Genomic DNA, 27,960 nt, shown 5'->3' on the forward strand with positions numbered 1-27,960 from the left:
CTGGAATCGAACCCGGGTGTCTGTGGTGATGCCTCAAGCGCTGAGATGCAGTGCCTTAGACCGCTGGAACCGCTTCAGAAGTTCCAGCTTGGCAGGCTAACGTTATTTGGCTAATTGATTTGCTAGCTATCACACAGTAAGCATATATTAATAAATTATATACATGCCAACACAATTTACTGTAGCTACCGGTGGCTGAAAACACAATCCCCGCGGGATGAACGAGTGTAAGGGCGAGCCATTAAAAAAAAAAAATCCATCATTTTTTTTTCTTCACAACAAATCAATACAGGAAGTACATGTGGGTTTAAAAGCACGAATCATTCCTTCCTCACCTTGCAAGTGTGTACTCGTCAGACGGCACCAGCAGTGTCCAATTAATTTGAGGGCTGAGGGTTTGTCTTTTAAATGTTTGGACTGAAGCCCATTGTTTCCTTTTGATTTAACCAGGCAAGTAAGTTAAGAACAAATTCTTATTTACAATGACTGCCTACCGGGGAACAGTGGGTTAACTGCCTTGTTCAGGGGCAGAACGACATATTAAACTATAATATTTTTCTATGGCATTCGGTAACCAAAGCAATGCTCCTTTTCGCCGCCTGGAGGATGAGCATGGTTCCAGACCATCATGACCTCTGTGATCCAACATGGAAATATATTCTTTGACCGTGTTTTTTTTCTGCTCTGCTTTTCGTATTTATATTTTGATGTGAATTGTCTGTAATTTGTCACCCAGGGCTCATCTGTAGAAGAGACATTGGTCTCAGTATGACTCCCTGATAAAATAAAGGTTAAACAAATTAAATAAAACCATGGCAGGAATGATATCGTTTGCTAAAGTCCCCATATTCCAGAAATACTGTCGCGTTCATAACAACTGGGAGCTTGGAACTCGGAAATAACGGACTTCAGTGCGTTCAGAACAACTTGAAACTCGGAAAAAAAACTAACTTTGAATTTTGGAATTCCAACTCCAGAACTCGGGCCTCTTTCTATATCTCCACATGAAGATCACCGAGGTCATAATTTGACCTCGTAGTTTTCCGAGTTCACAGTTGTTTTGAATGCAGCATACATTGCGATCCCTCTTCAAAATGGAGCGAGTTTATACACTTTCGTTGTGACGTCATGTGCTAATCGATCAGAAGGTTTTGGACAAGGCCGGGGCTGGTGCAGTTAAATATGTGGTATTCGTAATAATGTATTTTAGTTGTGTCTAGCTATGTGTCAACTCTGACAAATCTTTGCGTCGGGTGAAATTTATTTAGGCCTAGCTCTACCTATTTCCTGCTCAAGTCACATGATTGAATACACCAACCGTGCAGCAGGACTTCGTGAGATCTGTCTGGCTAGTCTCTACGAAACGGGGTAACTATCGGTTACAAACTCAGGCAAGCCACCAATTCTGACCTTTTGTGTTGCTTAGGATAGTTTGTCTTGAGATGCCAGTTTAGACATGATACAGTTGTCTTTTTCGGTCTTCTGGAATAGCTAGCTGACGAACTTGGTAGCTAGAATCCACCACCAGCCAGAGTTAGCCCTTGAGCCTTACTTAACGTTAGCGTGCTAAGCCTGTCTGTATTAGTTTACCGAATTAGTTTACCGAACATTAGCTAGTAAACTCTTTTCCAATTAACTAGCTATAGAAAAACAACGCACGACGAGCAACAGAAGACGTCTAACAGCTAAATTGTGAAGTGTTTGTCAAGTTTAAATGAGTTGTGCTTAGCTTGTTGCGTTAACAACTTGCTAGCTACTAGTAGTTACCTAGCTAACGCTACCTATTTAGCCAGCTAACGTCAACATAACTGATGTCATCAGAAAGCAAACTAGTTTGCTGTCGGTTAGTTAACTAACATTAGCTATCTAACTACCCCAATGGTCATGACTTGATTGCGAAATCGTACGTTGTGATCTTGCCATATTGCAACATAACTTCAATAGCAGGACAGTGTTGTCACATAAGTTAGCGAGGTACAATTTCATAGGTACATTTTAGCCATTAAGCAGACGCTCTTATCCAGAGCGATTTACAAGAGCAATTAAGGCACATCGGCGGATTCGAACAAGGTTCTTTATCGCTGGGCTACCCTGCCGCTAAATTTGACATCAAAGATGACGGTGACTAATGGAGCCCGTGCTCAACTTTTCTGACAGAATTCTTACAAATGAGATTAGTTGTTTTTGAACATGGGTTGTTCAATGTGATTGATTGCATAGCTAGCAGATAGTAACGGGCTAACAATGTTACGTTCCATTAGCCTTTATTTAACTAGTTAAGCACATTATTAATTTCATGGAACTGTGCATTGTTAAATGCCGTGTTCAGGGGCAGAACAACAGATTTTTACATTGTCAGCTTGAAACCTTTTGGTTAGTAGTCCAACGCTCTAACCACTAGGCTACCTGCACTAGGCTACCTGTGTGGAGGAAAAAAAGGCACAGCACACCAACATCAAAACCTCAACCCAACTGTAAAGGATTGTAGAGGGAGCATCATGGTTTGGGGCTGCTTTGCTGCCTCAGGGCCTGGACAGCTTGCTGTCATTGACCGAAAAACGAATTCCTAAGTTTATCAAGACATTTTACAGGATAATGTTAGGTTATTAGGCTATCTGAATCTCAACAGAAGTTGGGTGATGCAACACAGAAGTAAATCAACAACAGAAGGAAATACACCTTCTGGAGTTGCCCGGTCAGAGGTACTGTTTGGTTTAACACAGTTAAACCAAGTTTTTAATCAACCGTAACTTGGTGACACTCTTCATTTTCGATTTGGCCAAACACGCATCCTGTAAGATGTCTGTCTAGTTGCAGGTGGTTCATTTTGAATTTAGAAAATGGTCTGTTATTAAAATAAATGTTTTGCTCCATGAAGTAATCCAACAATGTGTAGTAGGCTGCCATCTTTTCCATTTTAAAATCTAATCTCAAATTTTATTGGTCACATATACATATTTAGCAAATGTTATTGCGAGTGTAGTGACATGCTTGTGTTCCTATCCCCAACAGTGCAGTAATATCTAACAATTAACAACAATACACACTTCTCAAATTAAATAAGGGAATTCAGAAATATATAAATATTAGGACGAGCAATGTCGGAGTGGCATTGACTAAAATACAGTAGAGTTGATGACAGTTTACATATGAAATGAGTAAAGCAGTATGTAAACATTTATTAAAGTGACCAGTGGTTCTATGTATATAGGGCAGCAGCCTCTAAGGTGCAGGGTTGAGTAACGGGGTGGTAGCTGGCTCGTGATGGCTATTTAACAGTGATGGCACTGAGATGGAAGCAGTTTTTTTTGTCTCTCGGTCCTGGCTTTGATGCACCTCTACTGACCTTCTGGATGATAGCGGGGTGAACAAGCTGTGGCTCGCGTGGTTTATCTTTTTGGCCTTCCTGTGACATTGGGTACTGTAGGTGTCCTGGAGGGCGGGCAGTGTTCCCCTGGTGATGCGTTTGGCAGACCGCATCACCCTCTGGAGAGCCCTGCGGTTGCGGGCTGTGCAATTGCCGTACCAGGCGGTGATACATCCCGGCAGGATGCTCTCAATTGTGCATCTCTAAAGTTTGAGGGTCTTAGGGACCAAGACAAAGTGCTGTTGTGCTGCTTTTACCACTGTGTGGGTGGACCATTTCAGATCGTCAGTGACGTGTACACCGAGGAACTTGAAGCTTTCCACCTTCCGCTGCGGTCCTGTCAATGTGGATAGGGGCATCCTCCATCTACTTTTTCCTGAAGTCCACAATTAGCTCCTTTGTTTTGAGGGAGAGGTTATTTTCCTGGCACCACTCTGCCAGGGCCCTCACCACCTCCCTGTAGGCTGTCTTGTTGTTTATAGTCAAGCCTACTACGGTTGTCTGCAAACTTGATTGAGTTGGAGGCGTGCATGGCCACGCAGTCATGGGTGAACAGGGAGTATGGGAGGGGGCTGAGCACGCACCCTTGTGGGGCACCAATGTTGAGGATCAGTGAAGTGGAGAGGTTTCCTACCATCACCACCTGGGGGTGACACGTCAGGAAGTTCAGGACCTAGTTGTGCAGGGTTGGGTTCAGACCCAAGGTCCTGAGCTTGATGATGAGCTTGGGGCTAAGCTAGGGGAAAGGGGGATACCTAGTCAGTTGTCCAACTGAATGTATTCAACAGAAATGTGTTTTCTGCATTTAACCCCTCTGAATCAGAGAGCTAAAGTCAATGAACAGCATTCTTACATAGGTTTTTCTCTTGTCCAGGTGGGATAGGGCAGTGTGCAGTGCAATAGCGATTGCATCATCTGTGTATCTATTGGGGCGGTAAGAAAGTTGAGGAGGGTCTAGGGTAGGGGGTAAGTTAAAGATGATTATGATCCTTGACTCGTCAAGGTAAGTTGCTAGCTAGCATTAAACTTTTTAAAATAAAAATCAATCAATCACTAGTTAACTGCACATGGTTGATGATATTACTAGTTTATCTAGCATGTCCTGCGTTGCATATAATCGATGCAACGCTGGGGGATGATTTAACAAAAGCACAATCGTTGCACGACTGTACCTAACCATAAACACCAATGCCTTTCATAAAATCAATACACAGAAGTATATATTTTTAAACCTGCATATTTAGCTAAAAGAAATCCAGGTTAGCAAGCAATATTAACCAGGTGAAATTGTCACTTCTCTTGCATTCATCGCACGCAGAGTCGGGGTATATACAATAGTTTGGGCCGCCTGGCTTGTTGCGAACTAATTTGCCAGAGTTTTACGTAATTATGACATAACATTGAAGGTTGTGCAATGTAACAGGAATATTTAGACTTAGGGATGCCACCCGTCAGATAAAATACCGAACGGTTCCGTATTTCACTGAAATAATAAACGTTTTGTTTTCGAAATTATAGTTTCCGGATTCTACCATATTAATGACCTAAGGCTCGTATTTCTGTGTGTTATGTTATAATTAAGTCTATGATTTGATAGAGCAGTCTGACTGAGCGATGGTAGGCATAAGCAGGCTAGTAAACATTCATTCAAAATGCACGAAAGTGCTGTTGACAGCAGCTCTTCCCTGCGCTTCAAGCATTGTGCTGTTTATGACTTCAAGCCTATCAACTCCCGAGATTAGGCTGGTGTAACCGATGTGAAATTGCAAGCTAGCTAGCGGGGTGAGCGCTAATAGCGTTTCAAACGTCACTCGCTCTGAGACTTGGAGTGGTTGTTCCCCTTGCTCTGCATGGGTAACGCTGCTTCGAGGATGTTTGTTGTCGATGTGTTCCTGGTTCGAGCCCAGGTAATGGCGAGGAGAGGGATGGAAGCTATACTGTTACACTGGCAATACTAAAGTGCCTATAAGAACATCCAATAGTCAAAGGTATGTGAAATACAAAAATGGAAAAGAGAGAAATATTCCTATAAATCCTATAATAACTACAACCAAAAACTTATTACCTGGGAATATTAAAGACTTATGTTAAAAGGAATCACCAGCTTTCATATGTTCTCATGTTCTGAGCAAGGAACTGAAACGTTAGCTTTCTTACATGGCACATATTGCACTTTTTTACTTCTCCAACACTTTGTTTTTGCATTATTTAAACCAAATTGAACATGTTTCATTAAATATTTGAGGCTAAATTGATTTTATTGGTGTTATATTAAGTTAAAATAAGTGTTCATTCAGTATTGTTGTAATTGTCATTATTACAAATATTTTTATTTTTTAATTTTCCCGATTAATCGGTATCGGCTTTTTATGTCCTCCAATTATCAGTACTGAATACAGCCTGTAGAAGACTGCAATAGACTCATTGTGTGTCATTCAACTGCAAAATTTCAATGCCTCAAGGATCTAGACAACCATTAAAAAATAATTAAAACGTGTCCAAGTAACAAGCTACCATAAGGATGCCTTCCTCCAATTGGATTCAACTCTAATGCATATGATGTCATGAGGCTGAGATGGAATCTGTGTGCAAAAACTAGGGCTGGGAATTGCCAGGGAACTCATGATACAATATTGTCACAATACATAGTTGCCGAGAAGAGACGTATTGCAATTTGATGCTGCAAATGTATTGCTATTTGAGGTTCCAAATATATTGCTCAATATACACTATATTAACAAAAGTATGTGGACAACCCTTCAAATTAGTGGATTTGGCTATTTCAACCCCACCCGGTGCTGACGTGTATAAAAATCGAGCACAGAGCCATGCAATCTCCATACACAAAAATTAGCAGTAGAATGGCTTTACGGAAGAGCTCAGTGACTTTTTAATGTGGCACAGTCATAGAAAGCCACCTTTCCAACAAGTCAGTTCGTCAAATTTCTGCACTGCTCGAGCTGCCCCGGTCAACTAGAAGTGCTGTTATTGTGAAGTGGAAAGGTCTAGGAGCAACAACGGCTCAGTCGCGGCGTGTTATTATGTTATAATAAAGTCTATGATTTGATAGAGCAGTCTGACTGAGCGACGGTAGGCAGCAGCAGGCTCGTAAGCATTCATTCAAACAGCACTTTCGTGGATTTTGCCAGCAGCTCTTCGCAAGCACAGCGCTGTTTATGACTTCAAGCCTATCAACTCCCGAGATTAGGCTGGTGTAACCAATGTGAAATGGCTAGCTAGTTAGCGGGGTGCGCGCTAATAGCGTTTCAAATGTCACTCGTTCTGAGACTTGGAGAAGTTATTCCCCTTGCTCTGCAAGGGCCGCTGATTTTGTGGAGCGATGGGTAACGCTGCTTCGAGGGTGGCTGTTGTCGACGTGTTCCTGGTTCGAGCCCAGGTAGGGGAGAGGAGAGGGACGGAAGCTATAATGTTACACTGGCAATACTAAAGTGCCTATAAGAACATCCAATAGTCAAAGGTATATGAAATGCAAATGGTATAGAGAAATAGTCCTATAAATACTATATTAACTACAACCTAAAACCTCTTACCTTGGGATATTGAAGTCTCATGTCAAGAGGAACCACCAGCTTTCATATGTTCTCATGTTCTGAGCAAGGAACTGAAACGTTAGCTTTCTTACATGGCGCATATTGCACGTTTACTTCGCCAACACTTTGTTTTTGCATTATTTAAACCAAATTGAACATGTTTCATTTATTTGAGGCTAAATTTATTTTATTGATTTATTATATTAAGTTAAAATAAGTGTTCATTCAGTATTGTTGTCATTATTAAAAAATTGTCCGATTTTTAATCGGTATCAGCTTTTTTTTGGTCCTCCAATAATTGGTATCTGCATTGAAAATCATAATAGGTCGACCTCTCGTGTCTACCCCTTCTATAAGATTATAGCGGTCCGCGAACAAACGTTGGAGATGCATGCCGCCACCTACTGTAAGTGTAGTCAATCACAGCTTAGAGACTAAATTAATAAAGAAACATTAAGAGAAACTAAACCCTCTTACCTAATCCTGTACTACTAAGAAAATAAGAGCCCAGCTAACTGCTAACAAACCCTCCCCCAAATCCCTTCCATCCCTGTCCAACCTCAATAACCATACACGTCAATCTTTCCCTCTCTTCCACATACCGGTATATAGAACAATACATAAATGCATGCTTCACATGGCAGGTAGCGTAGTGGTTACAGCGTTGGGCCAGTAAACGAAAGGTTGCTGGCTCGAATCCCAGAGCTGGCAAGGTAAAAATCTGTCGTTCTGCCCCTGAACAAGGCAGTTAACTAACTGTTCCAAGGCCTTCATTGAAAATAAGAATTTGTTCTTAACTGACTTGCCTTGTTAAATAAAGGTAAAAATAAAAAATACACTCCAGTGGGTCCACCCAAAGGTGCAGTATGCCATTATGACACTCACCTGTCTCGCTCAATTACAGAATATTTGAATTAGACAAGATGGCAACGTACACATTGTTGGATTTCTTCATGAAGGAAAACATGGATTTCTTTTAATAACTTAATTTAGAAAATGCTCCAACGAACCACTTGCAACTGGACACTGACTTTTTTTAGAAGATACAGTGCATTCGGAAAGTATTCAGACCCCTTCACCTTTTCCACGTTTTGTTAAGTAACAGCCTAAAATATATTTTTCTTCCCCCTCATCAATCTACACACTACCTCATAATGACAAAGCAAAAATGTGTCACATTTACAAAGATATTCAGACCTTTTACTCAGTACTTCATTGAAACGCCTTTGGCAGCGATTGCAGCCTCAAGGCTTCTTGGGTATGACGCTACAAGCTTGGCACACCTTTCTTTGGGGGGAGTTTCTCTCATTCTTCTCTGCTGATCTTTAAGCTCTATCAGGTCTCACCAGAGATGTTCAAGTCCGGGCTCTGCCTGGGCCACTCAAGGACATTCAGAAACCTGTCCCGAAGCACTCTTGTATTGTCTTGGCTGTGTGTTTAGGGTCATTGTCCTGTTGGAAGATGAACCTTCACCCCAGTCTGAGGACCTGAGCATCCTGGAGCAGATTTTCATCAAGGATCCTGACTAGTCTCCCAGTCCCTGTTGCTGAAAAACATCCTCACAGCATGATGGTGCCAAGTTTCCTCCAGACGTGACGTTTGGCAATCAGGGTAAAGAGTCAATCTTGGTTTCAGCAGACCATAAAATCTTGTTTCTCATGGTCTGAGAGCCCTTTGTGCCTTTTGGCAAACCAAGTGGGCTGTCGTGCCTTTCACTGAGTAGCTTCCATCTGGCCACTCTACCATAAAGTCCTGATTTGGTGGAGTGCTGCAGAGATGGTTCTCCCATCTCCACAAAAGAACTCTGGAGCTCTGTCAGCATGACCATCGGGTTCTTGGCCACCTCCTTGATCAAGGCCCTTCTCCCCCGATTGCTCAGTTTGGCTGGGCGGTCAGCTCCAGGAAGAGCCTTGGTGGTTCCTAACTTCTTCCATTTAAGGATGGAGGCCACTGTTTTCTTTGACCTTCAATGCTGCAGAAATGGTTTGGTACCCTTCCCCAGATCTGTGCCATGACACAATCCTGTCTCGAAGCTCTTACAGACGATTCCTTTGACCTCACAAATTGGTTTTTGCTCTGCCATGCACTGTCAACTGCGGGACCTTTTATATAGATCGGTGTGCCTTTCCAAATCATGTCCAGTCAATTTAATTTACCACAGGTGGACTCCAATGAAGTTGTAGAAACATCTGAAGGATGATCAATGGGAACAGCATGGACCTGTCTCGTGGAAATAGGTCTGAATACTTAAAACAGAAATACCTTATTTACATAATACTTTTGTAAAAATGTCATCTGTTTTTGCTTTGTCATTATGGGTTATTGTGTGTAGATTGCACGTTATTTATTTAATCAATTTTAGAATAAGGCTGTAACGTAGCAAAATGTTGGAAAAAGGGAAGTGTTCTGAATATTTTCACAATGCACTGTACATGTTTGGCCAACTTGAGAATGAGGATAGTATCGTTATGTTGGTCAAAAGTTCTCTGTGCTACTCCAAACAGTACCTATACATACGGTAACTGCTAATTGAGCATCACATTATCCCTTTACTAGCTAGCAAAGCTAGTGATTGTGTCCGTGTCCAATTCTACCTGTGTGTGTGAGAAATTTAATTTGATGTTACTTTCATTTCCTCAGTGGGTCAACAGAGGCTAAACTCAATCTGCTAACGTTACTGTATCTTCCTTTCACACACTGTTTTCGGTGCTGAGTATGGAGTACTTTTGCTTAACCAGTAGAGTTACATCTGCTGATGTGACGTTCAGGCGAAAAATAAAAGTTACACCCAATTTGCTTACTGGCACTAGATGTTCTACTGTGATGGAGCTCGGTCTTCTGCTGCCTTTTACTGTGAGATTGTACGTACTCACATGCATGCTCCCCATCAAAGGAGGTACTGAAACTTGGGCATTAGCAACATTTTGTATTTTTATTAATGCTTTGAATGGTATAACCATTGTTCAGTAACAATCCCATGTTTACAAGTGAGGGGATCTTTCCATATAGTTCTCATGACAGGCTTAGCATAAAGTAATAATAAAATAGGTTAAAGGGCATATTCCTAACTTCCTACCTCAATGTCCACTCCCTCAAGCCATGGGAATAAATTCATAATCTATTATGACCAAAAGGATATCTTTCAGGTTTTTGAATTAGGCCTCTTCAGGAATCAGTGGGTGTATAACATGAATAAAAAAAAAATGGATGTAGTTAATGCAGATTTCCCCTTAAGATTTTAAAATGTATTGTGAATGCCTCCTATGATATGAATTCTACATGTCTTTGAGAACAGTAGCACTCATTCCTTTGACAAAGGTACCTGACAAGCTCAACAGAGCATTGGACTTGAGTGAGGTGACTTTAGGTCAGTGGCCCACAGCCCAAAGAACCTCATTCACCCAGTCAACTCGAGCTTTCAAACCAGCTGCAGCTTTCCTGTCCTCCAAAGTAGAAATTGTTAGCCTAGGACACAGTACATTTGAATAGGCAAAAAGTATTTAATGTAACAATCCTTCCTTAGTTTTTCATCTCAATGGCAGCCCAGCCTCTCTTGCCGTAACTCTTTAGAAATGGGCTGGGAGAAATATAGGCCTAATCACTCTCATAGATAGTGCTATGGATACAACTGACAGTCCATGATATCAAAAAGCTAGTTTTAAACTTGTTTTAAAAACAATGGATTTATTGTAATATGTAACTTTCAATAATGTTTGTCCCAATAATCAATTTGTAAAAAGCAGTGGTGGGAGAATACTACTTCATTAGTTCTTTGGAGTTATCTGTACTTTACTATGTAATTATTTGAAAAAAAGTTTTTCTCCCCAATTTTGTGATATCCAATCGGTAGTTAGTCTTGTCCCATCGCTGCAACTCTCGTACGGACTCAGTAGAGGTAAAGGTCAAGAGCCGTGCATGCTTCTTGACACAATGTCCGCTAAACCCGGAAGCCAGCCGCACCAATATGTCAGAGGAAACACTGTACACGAGTGCGATGGGACAAGGACATCCCAGCCTGCCAAACCTTCCCCTAACCCGGACGACGCTGGGCCAATTGTGCGCCACCTTGTGGTCCGGCTGCGATACAGACCCGGGTTTGATCCCAGGCTGTGGCGAGAGCCCAGAATTGTGTAGACATATTTGAGGTGTTGGCAGCTGCGAAGGCTATTCTCGTTGAGCGTGGCGACATACTGTTAACGTTTTATCAACACCCTGTCCTTCGCTGTTGTAAACTGGGAAGACGCAATGTTCCCAAACTGGAGGTTTAAACTAGTTCCTGGCTGCGTCTCACAAAAGCACAGATTCAAATTCGCCAATTAAGATTAGAATTTTGATGACAACGTGCTTTGTTTTAACGGAATAGCCTGAAATGTGTTTTTTTCAGCTCAGATTTACTCGCGGCATAGGCCTGCAACCCGGCATAGCCCTTAGGCCTAGTGTTTTTTTATTTTGTAAATATATATTTTTTTATATTCATTTGGGTTCACAATGAGGGTAGACCTGCAGTCCCCGTACCAAACGTTTCTGTACAAATAGTCTACTGTTACACCCTAACTTGTGATTTGTTAGTTGTCTGTTAACTAGCCTACTTTAGGCCCCTTTTTTTGTTGTTTTTGTGAGAAGTGGCTGGTTAGACACTCCAGGAGGAAAAGACTTGAGCAACACAAGGCCCTATGGGGATTTCAGAGCCATACAAATGACCGATAGTTACCTCTCCTGTGTTCCCGTTTTCACCCTGCCTCCCCTCACTCCCTCTTTCTGTTTCTCTCTGACTCCCACAGAGTGTTGACAAGCAGAAGGGTTTGTTTCTCTGAAGATATTATTGTCGTAAAACTTCCACGTGACCGAGGACAGAGGGATTTAGTATTTTTGTTGTTGAGTGGACCACACAGGCCTGTCTTTTTAAAGCTGTTCATCTGTCAATGCCAGGGTAGCAGCCACATTGAGGTTTCAGTCTCACATGGGCAAGATGGACCGATCATAACAATTACTTCAAAGGTATGTTGAACACCAGATGCCCAATTCAACGGTCTCTCTGGTAAATCTCCTAAACACACTGACACACAATACACTTGTGCCGCTCAAACGAGTAACGGGTCTATGCTACATCTGTTTTTTACATTTTTTATTATGCCTACATTTGCCAAAATGTTTAATTGAATCAATGTCAATACTCATATCTGAAGATAGGGTAGACTGCAATCAGCTAAAAGTGTTAAAAATGATAGTAATTTAGCAGACGCTCTTATCCATAGTGATTTACAGGAGCAATTACAGTTAAGTGCCTTGCTCAAGGGCACAACAGATAGCGCCTAATCGGCTCGGGGATTCAAACCTGTAAACTTTCGGTTACTTGCCCAATGCTCTTAATCAAGGCCACCTGCCGTCCTGCTTTTTTCTTAGTTGATCATGTTTGAACAATGCTGATGAAGGAAAAATACTGGTGTTTTTGTTGCAGGTACAGCCAACTAGTGCAAAATTAAATTTGCGACAATTTTGACCATTAGTTTTGGGGCTATACAGTTTGTTTACACTTACTTTACTCTGTTTGTAAATAACGTCAGCTTTGGGTTCTGATGGGGACAGTTGAACTAAACTCATGAGGCATTTTATATGTTCTTAAAGAATCAGTTGGTATCAATTTCTACAAATAGAGTACAATTCGCATCCCTTTGATATTTTAATGCCTGTTAGATTAAATGAAGCGCCCTTTAATATAGACCACATGGAACATTAAAAAAAATATATATATATATATATTTTTTTTTATGAATAAAGACAGCATTTTTGTAAGGTTTTTCAGACTTCTAGGAAGATTTCAACCCACTTAACCTCAATGTCTCCTAAATTTTCAACATCACTAAAGCCCTAGTTATGGGCAGTTCCACAGTAATGGAATTGCGCTGAGACCCTTAAAATGGATACAATTCAAAAAAACATTTGAATCTCAAACTCTATGCACAAGGACTACTTTTAAGAATTGACCCAGAACATTTTATAAAAACACATTTACTCGAACTGTGCAGATGCAAAGTTTGGTAGCAGAATTTCAGTAACAAAAGTCATCACGTTTTCCTAAAAATGTTAAATAACTGCTCCAAATTAAGATTCAAAGATGTCTGCAGAAAGAATGGGCTGACAACTGACATGACATGTTGGACATCTCAGTTGGTTATTGAACTACAGTAAGTGAAGTGGATTTACACCCGGTAACAGAATTATGCTTATGGGATTTCATCATGGGTCCCTGATCTGTACGACACAGAATTGCATAATTCTAGATATGAATGTCATTCTCTTCATGGTGATGTATCCTTAATAGCTACACAAAGGTAAAAATATGCAATATCCTCCTTTGCATATTTGGGTATTATTCTACACTCTTGTTTATTTATTTTAATGAGATCTGGCACCATACAAGACCAAATTTGTTGGTTTTGGACCGGACCAAATCCGAACCAATTATAGACATCTGTTGCGCAAGTTTGGACATCAAAGTACAGCCCAATTTAGCTCAGTAATTACAATATAGTACACTACATAACACGACCCCTGTTGAGTACACTAACTCAGAATTCAGCATTTTTCACACACAAAATGTAGCCGCTTAAGAATGATCTTGCTGCGTTTTGTTAACGCAGATCTAAAATGCTACATATTGTAAGCATGAATTCTGTACTTCAGTCGCACTTCTCCACTCAGGTGAGAATTCACAAATGGGAGTTTTTATCAGCAGACAACGCTCTGACTGATGTGTAGCTACGTTTCTAGGTGTAATCTACTTTTCTCCGGTAATATGCAAGATGAACTTTAAACAAAACATTACAAAATGTAGCTAGCTACATTCTTTCTATTATGAACATTAGAAATATGATGGCCGTGAACAGTTTTTACAAAAAAATATTTTTTCATTGTAAGCTCATTTACTTGTGGCTGCTATAAATAGCGCACTTCTGTTATCTGATGAAAATTAAGCTATTTAATGCAGAATGTGTTGCACTAATGTATTTTCTGTGAAGGAACACTAGTTGCACGCCCCTGATCACTCTATATATACCTTCAATATATAACCCAGGTTAAATGGTTTAAAATGCAGATTTTTTTAAAGGTCGTTTTGAAAATGTAGATTTCTGAACTCTAATGCAACCCCTGCTCAACTCTAGTGTGCTCTACTGTGTACTAAACTCTACTCCATTCTATTGTACTGTTCTGAACTATACTCTATAGTACAGTAAAGTACTGTACTTTTCTTTAGTGTACTATACTCTTATTGTGCTGTTCAAACTTTTGAAACCTGGACGTCTATGATCGGTTCAGATTTGGACCGGACCAAATCTGAACCAATCATGGACGTCTAGATTTGGGCCAAATTAAAGTCCAATTAAGGACTAAACAACATTTGTGGATGTTGAAATTAATGCCAGATGGACCGACAATTTCAACTACAGTTGAACAAATGAATGAAAAGCTGAAATGTCTTGTCAACTATTCAAGTATTGCTTAAGTTGCATGGACTCTGTGTGCAATAATAGTGTTTAACATGATTTTGGATTGACTGATCTCTGTACCCCACACATACAATTATCTGTTAGTCCTTCAGTCGAGCAGTGAATTTCAAACACTCAACCACAAAGACCAGGAAGGTTTTATAATGCCTTGCGAAGAAGGGCACCTATTTGGTTGATGGCAAAAAATGTAAAAAGCAGACATTGAATATCCCTTTGAGCATGGTTAAGTTATTAATTCCACTTTGGATGATATATCAATACACCCTGTCACTACAAAGATACTTCTTAACTCCATTGCCAGAGAGGAAGTAAACTGCTCAGGGATTTCACCATGAGGCCAATTGTGACTTTAAAAGCGTTGAATGGCTTTGACGGGAGAAAATCGAGTCAAAATTATAATGCACAAAAATAGCCAAATAAAATAGTTTAAAATACCAGAGATTCTTACGTGGGCCATTTTTTTTATTTTAGGCTATATCAGCCAACCCGGGTAGACTTAGTTTGAAAGAGGAGTTGGGGCGAATAAAGGAGAGGACACTTTCTTGACTTAAGCTGCATAAATTGTGGCGGCAGGTACCCTAGTGGTTAGAGTTGGGCCAGTAACCGAAAGGTTCTTGGTTCGAATCCCAGAGCCTTCAAGGTGAACCTGTCTGTGCCCTTGATAAGAGCATCTACTAAATGTGAACCGGATGATTTTCAAGCAGTGTAAAATCTATTTCCAGTCGGTGTTGGAGTCTATTTAAACTATAGCCTATCATATTTAGGAAGTTAAAGACGAGTGTTGTACTTCTGCATCCTATATAGCCTAGTCTACAGGCTATTTCATTGAGACCACACGTAGAGGCGCATTTGATCTGGCACACTTTCTACTTTTTCACTTCTTTATGGCATTTTCCTTTACATAAAGTGGTCTTTTGTGTCTATTGGCTCTTATATTAGTTATATGATATTATTTTATTACCCCCAGGTGCAGATTTGATTTCGTAATGACAAGCTGCTGTGCAGAAGATGACCACACTGTCTGCGACTGATATCATAGATGTTGGTCATGGTAAGAGAGCCCCATGTTTTAGTCATGATCTGACCGAGTCCTTGAACTGTTGATGTGAATTTACATTATCTCCCATTCATCAGCTGGGTTCTTAGTCTTTTTATTCAGTCACCCTTATTCTGCCCATCCTACAAGGGTAAAACATTTTTTGGAGTTTTGAAGATTATTTACACCAGTGATTCTCAACTGAACGTTTTGAATGGGTCGTGGGTAAAATACAATAATACTCCAGTCTGAACTTAAACCAGGTATGTGGAATGTTAAATGTACTTACATTTTCACACTTGTTGTTCTGATGTATGAACTCACTACTGTAAGTCGTTTTCAATGTAGCACTATTAGTGCTATTTTTTGGTAGATCTGTGGTCTCAAACCAGTGAGGTCATCAAGAATATGGGCATTTTATTATTGACTTTGAAAGAGGTGGAAAGGGATGAGCTCTTGTCATATAATTGCTACATTTGCTATCAATATAGCATAAAAAAATAGTTTTCCAGATTGTATTCTGGTGACTTTTTTTTTGTGATGTGAATATTGGGTTGCTTCTGAGACAACCTGGTTCAATTTGGGTCCTGAGGCAAAACCAGTTGACAACCACTGATCTACACAATTAACATTATTTTACCCATTGGTCAAAAGATGCGTTTTTGATTGGACACCCTACAATGTGTGTTTCTATTTATTTGTTTTACCTTTTTATTTAACTAGGCAAGTCAGTTAAGAACAAATTCTTATTTTCAATGACGGACAAGTAGAAGTGGGTTAACTGCCTTTTTTAGGGGCAGAGAGACAGATTTTTAACTTGTCGGCTCCGGGATTCGATCTTGCAACCTTTCGGTTCCTAGTCCAACGCTCTAACCACTAAGCTATCTGCCGCCCCGTATCACAGGTGAGGTGTTTGACGGGGACCCAGAGCTGCAGCTGGACATCCTCTGCAGTGGTGACGACCGCAGCAGTGCAGAAATGAAGCATGAGGGCAACCTCCTCCCCCTGGAACCACCTGACCATGCAGGGTTTTCCAGCTCCCCCCAGAAAAGGCCTTCCTCACTAGCTGAGGAGAGCAGCCCATTGCCCATGGAGCCCAGTGACATCAAGGCCGACCCCGCCGGCAGCATGCCTGCCAACACAGGTGCGCATGTTTTTGTATTTTGGTTTGATTTAAACAAAAGGTTATCTATAAATTCCCATTTGAGTTCAAGATACCTATTTTGTGAGGGAGACCTGACACCTGTGTGTTCAGTAATGTCATCAAACCAGTCAGACTGGTCCAAGCATCAGGCTAATCTGTCTCATCTTATATATTTAGAATACATACCTATATTTTCCCAGATAGTTCCATATAGTTTATTGACAGTACATGTATGCATTTACTGTTTTCTCTGATATTTGCATATCATCTATTGACAATACATATATTTTATGTATTTCCACAGAGGGCCAGCCGGTGAAGAGGAAGAAGGGTCCAGCCCCCAAGATGCTGGGAAACGAGGTGTGCAGCGTGTGCGGGGACAAGGCCTCAGGCTTCCACTACAATGTGCTGAGCTGTGAGGGCTGCAAGGGCTTCTTCCGCCGCAGCGTCATCAAGAGCGCCCAGTATTCGTGCAAGAACAACGGCCGCTGTGAGATGGACATGTACATGCGCCGCAAGTGCCAGCAGTGCCGGCTGCGCAAGTGCCGTGAAGCAGGCATGCTGGAGCAATGTGAGTTGTGGTTGCCACTGTTCCCCTTTTTTTGGGACATTTTCCTTAGATCTGTTGGGAAATGTAGGGGTTTTTCAAAAAAATAAACAGAAGATGCTTTCTATAAAAAACTGAAGTACATCATTGAAATTTACCTCTCAAACTATGGTAGTACTTATTTTTCCTACTTTTCATTACTGTGCTGATTGTGTTCCTGGCACCCACAGGCGTTCTCTCAGAGGAGCAGATCCGAGTGAAAAAGATGAAGAAGAACGAGGAAGAGACTGCACGCACGTCTGCCGTGGTGACCCCCACCCCGGTGCCAGAGGTGGTCCCGCTGGCGCCCGAGCAGTTGGACATGATCGAGAAGCTGGTGGCCATGCAGAAGCAGTGCAACAAGCGCTCGTTCATCGACCGCCCCAAAGTCACGGTGATTGTCTCTGAGTGTCCCAATCCTTTGACGCCACAGGGCAAACTACCAACATATGGCATGCTTAGATATCTTAAACAGTTTTGATTGATTGACAGTTGCACTAATGTAAGAATTGGTATGAAATCGTCATCTTGATGTGGAGGTGGAATACAACATTTCTGCATTCCACAATATTTACACACCACCTCCGCATGTTCAAAGACATGTTAGCCAAGAATACTGCAAATATATTCTTACTGTTGAATTTTGGTCAAATTAACTGTCATCCAGACAATTTTTGGTAGTTCAGCAGCTCTGAGCACATGGTGAAATTTCTGCATTGTATTAGGTGTTTTTATTTAAAAATATTGAATTGAATAATTTGTTCATCAATCTATTGATGTCTTTTTCTCATCTAATTTCCAGCCGTGGCCCCAGAGTCAGGACCCTCAGAACAGGGAGGTGCGGCAGCAGCGCTTTGCCCACTTCACTGAGCTGGCCATCATGTCGGTCCAGGAGATAGTGGACTTTGCCAAGCAGTTGCCTGGCTTCCTAGAGCTCACCAGAGAGGACCAGATTGCCCTGCTGAAGACCTCAACCATTGAGGTGAGTCATTGTTTTTCTAGTGTATTGCTCTTTCTCCTCATATTCTCACAGGTTTGTTAAAGTGGTAAATACAGTAATACCAAATGCCGGCTTGATATTGTCTTTCGCCTATTAAACCCCCCCAAAAAAAACCATTTGTAGTCAAGACCACTGGGAGGGGGGAATCATGTCTGGCTCAATAGCATTATGTTGGTTTTCAGGATCACATGTTTCAATATGTCAAGTAGATTATCTACTTTGCAGGATGTTTCACACTTGATCCCCAGTCACTGAGATGTGCCTTGTTTTTTGGCAGATCATGCTGCTGGAGACATCGCGGAGATACAACCCTGCCATTGAGAGCATCACGTTCCTAAAGGACTTCAGTTATAACAAGGAGGATTTTGCCAAAGCAGGTACAGCATCATATTTTGTTTGTCTGAGATGTTCATGGTCCACATTCAAGCTGCAATCAGTCAAAAACAAGCTGCTCGCCTTCAACTCCCTCTTGTTCTGTACCCCATACTCCAGGGGCTCCCATCCTTTTCCCCCCAGGGTCTCCTTTTTAACATAAATTACTTATTTTTTTGAAGGTCATTTCCTGCAATTCCATGTAGTTTAAGAAGATTCATGACATATTTTAGGCTGGCTATTTGATGAGGATAATAATGGATAAGGAAAATTAAGTCTATATCCGTCTTCCCAAAAATGTTATTCCGCTTAAATGTTTTTATTATAATTTATGAACCCGCAATCTTAAAAAAAAAAAAGGTGAATGGATCAATTGAAAGCGACAGTCACACACACACAAGATTACTTCTCAAGTAAAGTCCAATTTCTTTGACTTTACTTTAGGTTGTAGCTCAGCTTCTGATTGTCATGGAGACAAACCAAATATATCCCCATGTGCATCAGTCGTGTTTTTATCTGACATTTTACCACTTAATATATATATTTTTTTAATATACAGTACCAGTCAAAAGTTTGGACACCTACTCATTCAAGGTTTTTTCATCAGGTCATCACTCTCCTTAGCAAATAGTAAATAGCCTTAGTAAATAGCCTTAGCAAATAGCCCTTACACAGCCTGGAGGTGTGTTGGGTCATTGTCCTCTTGAAAAACAAATGATAGTCCCACTAACCAGATGGGATGGCGTATTGCTACAGAATGCTGTGGTAGCCATGCTGGTTAAGTGTGCTTTGAAATCTAAGTAAATCACAGGTAGTGTCACCAGCAAAGGATCATCACACCACCTCCATGCTTCACGGTGGGAACCACACATGCGGATATCACCCGTTCACCTACTCTGCTTCTCACAAAGACATGGCGGTCAAATTTGGACTCCAGACCAAAGGACAGATTTCCACTGGTCTAATGTCCATTGATCGTGTTTCTTGGCCCAAGCAAGTCTTCTTATTATTGGTGTCCTTTAGTAGTGGTTTCAGAAATTTGACCACGAAGGCCTGATTCACGCAGTCTCCTCTGAACAGTTGATGTTGAGATGTGCCTGTTACTTTAACTCAGTGAAGCAGTGGTGGTCCTCATGGGAGCCAGTTTCATAGCGTGTGATGGTTTTTGACTGCACTTGAAGAAACTTTCAAAGTTCTTAATTTTCTGGATTGACTGACCATGTCTTAAAGTCATTATGGACTGTTTTTCTTTGCTTATTTGAGCTGTTCTTGCCATAATATGGACTTGGTATTTTACCAAACAGATATCTCCTGTATACCATCCCTACCTTGTCACAGCGCAACTGATTGGCTCAAATGCATTAAGAAGGAAAAATTCCTCAATTTAACTTAACAAGGCACACCTGTTAATTGAAATGCATTCCACCTCATGAAGCTGGTTGAGAGAATGCGTAGTGTGCAAAGCTGTCAACTTTGAAGAATCTCAAATGTAAAATATATTTAGCTTTAACACTTTGGTTAGTACATGATTTCATAGTTTTGATGTCTTCACTATTATTCTACAATGTAGAAAATAGTAAAACATGAAACACCCTTGAATAAGTGGGTGTGTCCAAACTTTTGACTGGTACTGTGTGTATATACACTACCGTTAAGTTTGGTCACGTAGAAAAGTATTTTCCCCCCCATTAAAATAATGTAAAATTGATCAGAAATACAGTGTAGACATTGTTAATTTTGTAAATGACTATTGTAGCTGGAAACAGCTGATTTTTATTTAAATTTATGGAATATCTACATAGGTGTACAGAGGCCCATTATCAGCAACCATCACTCCTGTGTTCCAATAGCACGTTGTTAGCTAATCCAAGTTTATAATTTTAAGACTACTTGATCATGAGAACCCTTTTGCAATTATGTTAGCACAGCTGAAAACTGTTGTCCTGATTTTAAAGAAGCAATAAAACTGGCCTTTAGACTAGTTGAGAATCAGCATTTGTGGGTTCGATTACAGCTCAAAATGGCCAAAAACAAAGACCGTCTCAAATTCGGTAGTCTATTCTTGTTCTGAGAAATGAAGGCTATTCCATACGAGAAATTGCCAAGAAACTGAAGATCTCGTTTAATGCGGTTTACTACTCCCTTCACAGAACAGCGCAAACGGTCTCTAACCAGAATAGAAAGAAGTGGGCGGCCCCGGTGCACAACTGAGCACGAGGACAAGTACATTAGTGTCTAGTTTGATAAACAGACTCCTCACAAGTCTCAACTGGCAGCTTCAATAAATAGTACCTGCAAACTCCAGTCTCAACGTCAACTGCGAGGAGGCTACTCCGGGATGCTGGCCTTCTTGGCAGAGTTCCTCTTTCCAGTGTCTGTTCTTTTGCCCATCTTAATCTTTTCTATTTATTGGCCCGTGAGATATGGATTTTTCTTTGCAACTCTTAATGATCAATTAACCTTTTAAAATGTTAAACTTGGATTAGCTAACACAACGTGCCATTGGCACACAGGGGTGATGGTTGCTGTTAATGGGCCTCTGTACGCCTATGTAGATATTCTATAAATTTAAATAAAAATCAGCTGTTTCCAGCTACAATAGTCATTTACAACATTAACAATGACTAGACTGTATTTCTGATCAATTTGATGTTTTTGTAATGGACCAAAAAATGTGCTTTTTTTTCAAAAACAAGGGCATTTCTAAGTGACCCCAAACTTTTGAACAGGTGTATATATATGTATGTATATACACACACACCTCCCTCAAATCAAGGAAGATCCCCCCCGCCATACTCTGTAGAGACATTGACCTGTTACCTTTAACCCATATTTGTTTCCCTCTGTCTGTATTTCCCTCTCCTCTCATCCCCCTCCTCAGGGCTGCAGTTGGAGTTTATCAACCCCATATTTGAGTTTTCCAAGGGCATGAACGACCTGCACCTGGACGAGGCGGAGTATGCTTTGCTCATCGCCATTAACATCTTCTCTGCAGGTCAGAGGTCAAGTGGTATGCTAGTGTGGAACAGAGCCCATATGCAAGGTCCCTTTATTACAAAGGTCTGGACATTGTCGTAATCATTAGGGACTCACGTATGTGGATATTCTGGGCCGATACCAATATAAAATATTTTCTTTGCAATATCGATTTAAGTTATCGGCCGATACCAATATCGTCACTGACATATTGTGCATCCCTAGTAATCATATGCGGAAGCGTCCCGAAAACGAACAAATTCATGGGAACAGTGCTGTTTTTAAAGATTCTTAAGGGTTTCAGGTGAAAATATGACCAGGGGTCAGGAAATTAAGTAATAAGGTGGCTGTAGATATTTTGAAAAACTTTTCAATAAATAGAATGACAGTTAATGATGCAGTGCCTTCAGAAAGTATTCATACCCCATAACATATTCAGTCCATTTTAAATAGGTAATCTACATATAATACCCACATAATGACTAAGTGAAAACAAGTTTTTAGAAAATGTATTGAAAAATTAAAAACATATCTAATTTACATAACTATTCACAATACATGTTAGAATCACCTTCGGCAGCGATTTACAGATGTGAGTGTCTGGGTAAGTCTCTACGAGCTTTCCACACCTGGATTGTACAATATTTGCACATTATTACAATAATTCTTCAAGCTCTGTCAAGTTTGTTGTTCGATCATTGCCATTTTCAAGTTTTGCCATAGAATTGTAGGCCTATTTAAGTCAAAACCGTAACTAGGCAACTCAGAAATATTCAGTCATCTTGGTAAGCAACTCCAGTGTATATGTGGCATTGTGTGTTAGGTTATTGTCCTGCTGAAAGGTGTATTTGTCTGCCAGTATCTGTTGGAAAGCAGGCTGAACCAGGTTTTCCTGTAGGATTTTGCCTGTGCTTAGCTCTGTTCTGTTTCTTTTTATCCTAAAAATGTATGAACACCTTCTGAAGGCACTGCATGCGTTTGCTGAGGAGTTCACTACGTATGTCTATTTTCCACTTCGAGTGAATGGCAGCGGCACGGAAAGTTCACCATCAAAGTTATTTTCACTCGCCTCGCTGGTCTCTTTGCCTAAAAGCGGAAGAATTCTAAACAAAGTTTAGGATATTAATATTTTGATATCCTAAAGTCTTGACCTGGGTACTACAAAGACCTTCCCCATATGTAGGAAGTAATATTCAACAGATATCTATGCATTGTATTGGGTATAAAACATTCAGCTGTATATGTATGTTTCCCAGACCGGCCCAATGTGCAGGACCATGAACTGGTGGAGCGGCTGCAGCAGCCGTATGTGGACGCACTTCGTTCTTACATCATGATAAAGAGACCAAACGTGAGTGCCCTAGTTATATACACTGCTCAAAGAAAAAGGGAACACTTAAACAACACAATGTAACTCCAAGTCAATCACACTTCTGTGAAACCAAACTGTCTACTTAGGAAGCAACACTGATTGACAATAAATTTCACATGCTGTTGTGCAGATGGAATAGACAACAGGTGGAAATTCTAGGCAATTAGCAAGACACCCCAATAAAGGAGTGGTTCTGCAGGTGGTGACCACAGACCACTTCTCAGTTCCTATGCTTCCTGGCTGATGTTTTGGTCACTTTTGAATGCTGGCGGTGCTTTCACTCTAGTGGTAGCATGAGATGGAGTCTACAACCCACACAAGTGGCTCAGGTAGTGCAGCTCATCTAGGATGGCACATCAATGCGAGCTGTGGCAAGAAGGTTTGCTGTGTCTGTCAGCGTAGTGTCCAGAGCATGGAGGCGCTACCAGGAGACAGGCCAGTACATCAGGAGACGTGGAGGAGGCCGTAGGAGGGCAACAACCCAGCAGCTGGACCGCTACCTCCGCATTTGTGCAAGGAGGAGCAGGAGGAGCACTGCCAGAGCCCTGCAAAATGACCTCCAGCAGGCCACAAATGTGCATGTGTCTGCTCAAACGGTCAGAAACAGACTCCATGAGGGTGGGAAGAGGGCCCAACGTCCACCGGTGGGGGTTTTGCTTACAGCCCAACACCGTGCAGGACGTTTGGCATTTGCCAGAGAACACCAAGATTGGCAAATTCGCCACTGGCGCCCTGTGCTCTTCACAGATGAAAACAGGTTCACACTGAGCACATGTGACAGACGTGACAGAGCCGTGGAGAACGTTCTGCTGCCTGCAACATCCTCCAGCATGACCGGTTTGGTGGTGGGTCAGTCATGGTGTGGGGTGGCATTTCTTTGGGGGGCCGCACAGCCCTCCATGTGCTCGCCAGAGGTAGTCTGACTGCCATTAGGTACCGAGATGAGATCCTCAGACCCCTTGTGAGACCATATGCTGGTGCGGTTGGCCCTGGGTTCCTCCCAATGCAAGACAATGCTAGACCTCATGTGGCTGGAGTGTGTTAGCAGTTCCTGCAAGAGGAAGGCATTGATGCTATGGACTTGCCCGCCCGTTCCCCAGACCAGAATCCAATTGAGCACATCTGGGACATCATGTCTCGCTCCATCCACCAACGCCACGTTGCACCACAGCCTGTCCAGGAGTTGGCGGATGCTTTAATCCAGGTCTGGGAGGAGATCCCTCAGGAGAGACCATCCGCCATCTCATCAGGAGCATGCCCAGGTGTTGTAGGGAGGTCATACAGGCACGTGGAGGCCACACACACTACTGAGCCTCATTTTTGACTTGTTTTCCACTTTTAATTTTGAGTGTGACTCCAAATCCAGACCTCCATGTGTTGATAAATTTGATTTCCATTGATCATTTGTGTGATTTTGTTGTCAGCACATTCAACTATGTAAAGACAAAGTATTTAATAAGAATATTTCATTCATTCAGATCTAGGATGTGTTATTTTAGTGTTCCCTTTATTTTTTTGAGCAGTGTAAATGATTTACCTTGTACAAGCCGCAATGTGTAGGTTTTGAGGATTCAGTTGTCACATGCACCCTTGAGTCCACATTGAGTTGAATTCTGTTTTCAATTCCAGTCGGTACAGGAAATGTATTGAAATGTAGGTCATGAGTGGGAAAATGAAAATGTTAGGTTAAAAAATACAAAATGTATTGATCCCCACAACTGAATTATGCCACCAGAGACTCTGGGTTTGAGCCCAGACTCCGTCACAGCTGGCCACGACCGGGAGGTCCATGGGGCGACGCACAATTAGCATCGTCCGGGTTAGGGAGGGTTTGGCCGGTAGGGATATCCTTGTCTTTTATCGTGCACTAGCGACTCCTGTGGCGGGCCGGGCGCAGTGCACGCTGACCAGGTCGCTAGGGGCACAGTGTTTCCTCCGACACATTGGTGAGGCTGGCTTCCGGGTTGGATGCGCACTGTGTTAAGAAGCAGTGCAGCTTCGTTGGGTTGGGTTTGGGAGGACGCATGACTCTCGACATTCGTCTCTCACGATCCCGTACGGGAGTTGTAGCGATGAGACAAGAGAGGAACTACTAAAAACAATTGGATATTACGAAATTGGGTAAAACATTTTTTTTTATTTCTCTTCCGCCTAGGATCACCTGATGTTTCCACGCATGCTCATGAAGCTGGTCAGCCTCCGCACCCTCAGCAGCGTCCACTCTGAGCAGGTCTTCGCCCTGCGCCTCCAGGACAAGAAGCTCCCGCCGCTGCTGTCTGAAATCTGGGACGTCCACGAGTGACTCGGCTGACGCCCTCACGGAACTCTGCTGCGCTTCGCAAACGTGTGTACTTGGATGGACATTGGATCTGTCTTTCAAGTGTCGAAAAAAAGACTTGAGAATGAAGCGATGCCTCCAAGGCTACCCAAACACGACGAATCAAACCTATAGATTGGTTGCCAGATTGGAGGAATTTATTTTTTATTCTATTTTTTTTTATGTCTTCTGTGTGGTTTTGCAGGATATTGATAGCCCTCTGTCCTGCAGACTGGGACACTAATCTCATGGGGGAGGTTGGGGCACAGAAATGGAATGAATATAATTGGTATTTCTATGGGTTGAGGATTGTGCACACCTGATTTCTGTCCCTTGCCCATTCCGTTGTATTAAAGGTGAGACGGCTTGTGGTGAGATTGTGCTGCCATGGTCAGTTTGGCTCAGACTTGCTAGCCAGTGTTAACCATTTAAATCTGTTATCTGTTGATAGTCAGTCTTGTGATAGACATATCTTTAATGACAATTGCCATGAAGATTCAATTGCCAAGAAGCTCCACTCTCAGATCCACATCATCGACGATAACCCCATAGTGAAAATAAATGGAAAAATACATGTTATAGCCCTGTGTTGCAATGGGATAGGATAGAGGTATTTTAACTGCTGCCCAATGTTAAGAAATGTCTTATTGGTGTCCTGTCCAGATGTATATTATTACCTGCTTGATACTGTTGCGATTTTAGCAATTGAATATTCAGCCATCTGATTTGTTCTCCTCTCGGGGAAGGAACAGGAAAGCAATTCTGATTGAATTGTTTAAGGTAAAGTGATTGGAAGTGTTGGTATCGTCTACCACTTTCAAGCGCAGGGCCCCCACCAACCGTTTGTAAATGCACTCAAACATTGATTTACATGTACAAAGTATATATTACTATGACAAAATATATATATTTAGTATGCCCACAAGTGAAGACATCCATACAAAACGACTGTACAATCAACACTCTAACGCACAAGCTAGCAGTGATTTATTTTTAAGCATGACTGGGTATGTCACAGACAAGCTGAGACCTTATACACTGGAACAACTTCAATGCTACGCTAAGCTTAGGCTATAGGTGGGGGCACAAAAAAACTGAACTCATCATGCAGTGGGTCTGCTTACCCACAATCTGCCCCGCCTACCTTGCGAGCAAAACATTTTAGTGCTCCTCCCTCATGACGGTGAAGAGAACACATTTTAGTTTTAAAGTTAATTTCCTGCAATTCTACACTTTTTGCCATAGGGCGGAGGCAAATGTTTGCAGTTTTTAATATGGTAACTGATTATCAACCGGTCGGTCATTCGACCACGCTTTCTACAAGTTTGGTAATTAAGCTGACCTGGGCTAATTGACTGCTGATGCACTTTGTCTTTTATTGTAACTCACAACAGTAAGTTGAGACCCCATCCCTGGTCTAGTCATATGTACTGTCCTCCCCTCCACCAAATCAGCATGATTCAAGACATCTGAGTGGAAACTTTGTCTAAAATGTGCTTTGCATCCCACAATAGTTGGAATATCAAAACAATTAAAATTGTGCTCCTTGTGTGGGCAGTACTTTCTTCAACGGTAACATTTGTGGGTTACTCTTTATAACTTCAATGAATAAACCATTGTAAATGTTTTAAACGCTTATATACATCTGACTGTCTACTAATAATGAAATACTTAGTTTTAAACTATTTATATATGGTTATTCGTGAATGTTATTAGTCTTACCCATTTGATTACTAATAAGGCCATTATAACGTTTCACTCAACTAAGCTCTGTTATTCATCTTTTTTTTCATGTTTCTATCACAGTCCTTTTGTATGATGACGACTTCTCTAATGTGACACTTTTATTAAACAAACGTTCAGAAGGAATTAGAGAAGGAAAGCTTTTTTTTTTGTTTTGCGATTTCTGAGTGACAGTTTTGTCCATTCCTTACCTTACAACTCAAATCAGTGAAATAGAGAGAGGAGAGTTGAGGACTCTGAGACAAAATGGGGTGATTTATCATAAGTTGCACAATATGTCAAAGTAGCACAGAGATAAAGGAGGTAAGATATATTGGGGCATAAGGTTTTCACACACTTCTACACTCTTCAAAGGGTTTGCTCTTCCCTGGGCATGTGTGTGTGTGTGTGTGTGTGTGTGTGGAGCCATCTATTTTCAATTACTCTTGAGACTCAAATGTCAACCATACAATCAGTTTTTCTTATTTTTCCCTTCAATATGTGACTCATACCAGTGAATGATTGTCTGCATTGAAATGACATTATTTCAGTATTTTCAATATTAATAGAAAACTAAGCATTAACACAAGGTATGCGATTTAATGGTATGGAGTCTTAGGTCTAAATTATGTTTTCAGTTGTTTGGAATACACAATGTTCCTTGAAATTATTGTTAATACTGTTTAACTGAAAGTTGATTGTAATAGAATTTACGACATTCTGGTGTGCAGAACTCATTTCATTCCCTTCTCTACATCTTAAAAGGGTGAAGCTGTAAACAATATTGTCATAAATGCAAACTTATTTCAATGTTTTTTTTAACACTTTAGGACCTTCTATTCTTTTATATGTATAAATTAAAACAAAAATATTGTAGCCTATTTCCAGATAATGTTTCCGAAACATTTTCCCGATTTTTGTTTTATTACAATTTCAAAGTGATTTAAGCCCATACGACATTAATAAATTGTAATTGTTCCTAGTTTTTTTTCTATGCTGCTTTTATAAA

At 41.2% G+C, this 27,960-nt stretch overlaps 1 protein-coding gene across 11 annotated transcripts; it reads left to right on the forward strand.

The window, feature by feature from the left end:
- Positions 1 to 314: 314 nt before the first annotated feature.
- On the forward strand, positions 315 to 27,933 carry LOC118393657 (oxysterols receptor LXR-alpha-like). 11 transcript variants are annotated; one of them, XM_035786568.2, is made up of 11 exons: positions 315 to 450; positions 11,700 to 11,916; positions 15,394 to 15,477; positions 16,367 to 16,606; positions 16,911 to 17,177; positions 17,384 to 17,586; positions 17,995 to 18,174; positions 18,470 to 18,569; positions 21,446 to 21,559; positions 22,797 to 22,891; positions 25,068 to 27,933. In XM_035786568.2, exons 3-11 carry the CDS (start codon positions 15,435 to 15,437, stop codon positions 25,212 to 25,214), a joined length of 1,389 nt encoding a protein of 462 aa, XP_035642461.1. In that variant the 5' UTR covers positions 315 to 450; positions 11,700 to 11,916; positions 15,394 to 15,434; the 3' UTR covers positions 25,215 to 27,933. The 11 variants fall into 11 exon arrangements, with proteins under 11 accessions (XP_035642461.1, XP_035642455.1, XP_052317915.1 ...); XM_035786562.2 differs by having other exon boundaries at positions 371 to 454; positions 11,848 to 11,916; positions 21,446 to 21,574; XM_052461955.1 differs by having other exon boundaries at positions 435 to 454; positions 21,446 to 21,574.
- The last annotated feature ends 27 nt before the right edge of the window (positions 27,934 to 27,960 follow it).

Source organism: Oncorhynchus keta, chromosome 14 (genome assembly GCF_023373465.1).
Source record: "Oncorhynchus keta strain PuntledgeMale-10-30-2019 chromosome 14, Oket_V2, whole genome shotgun sequence".
Lineage (NCBI taxonomy): Eukaryota > Metazoa > Chordata > Actinopteri > Salmoniformes > Salmonidae > Oncorhynchus > Oncorhynchus keta.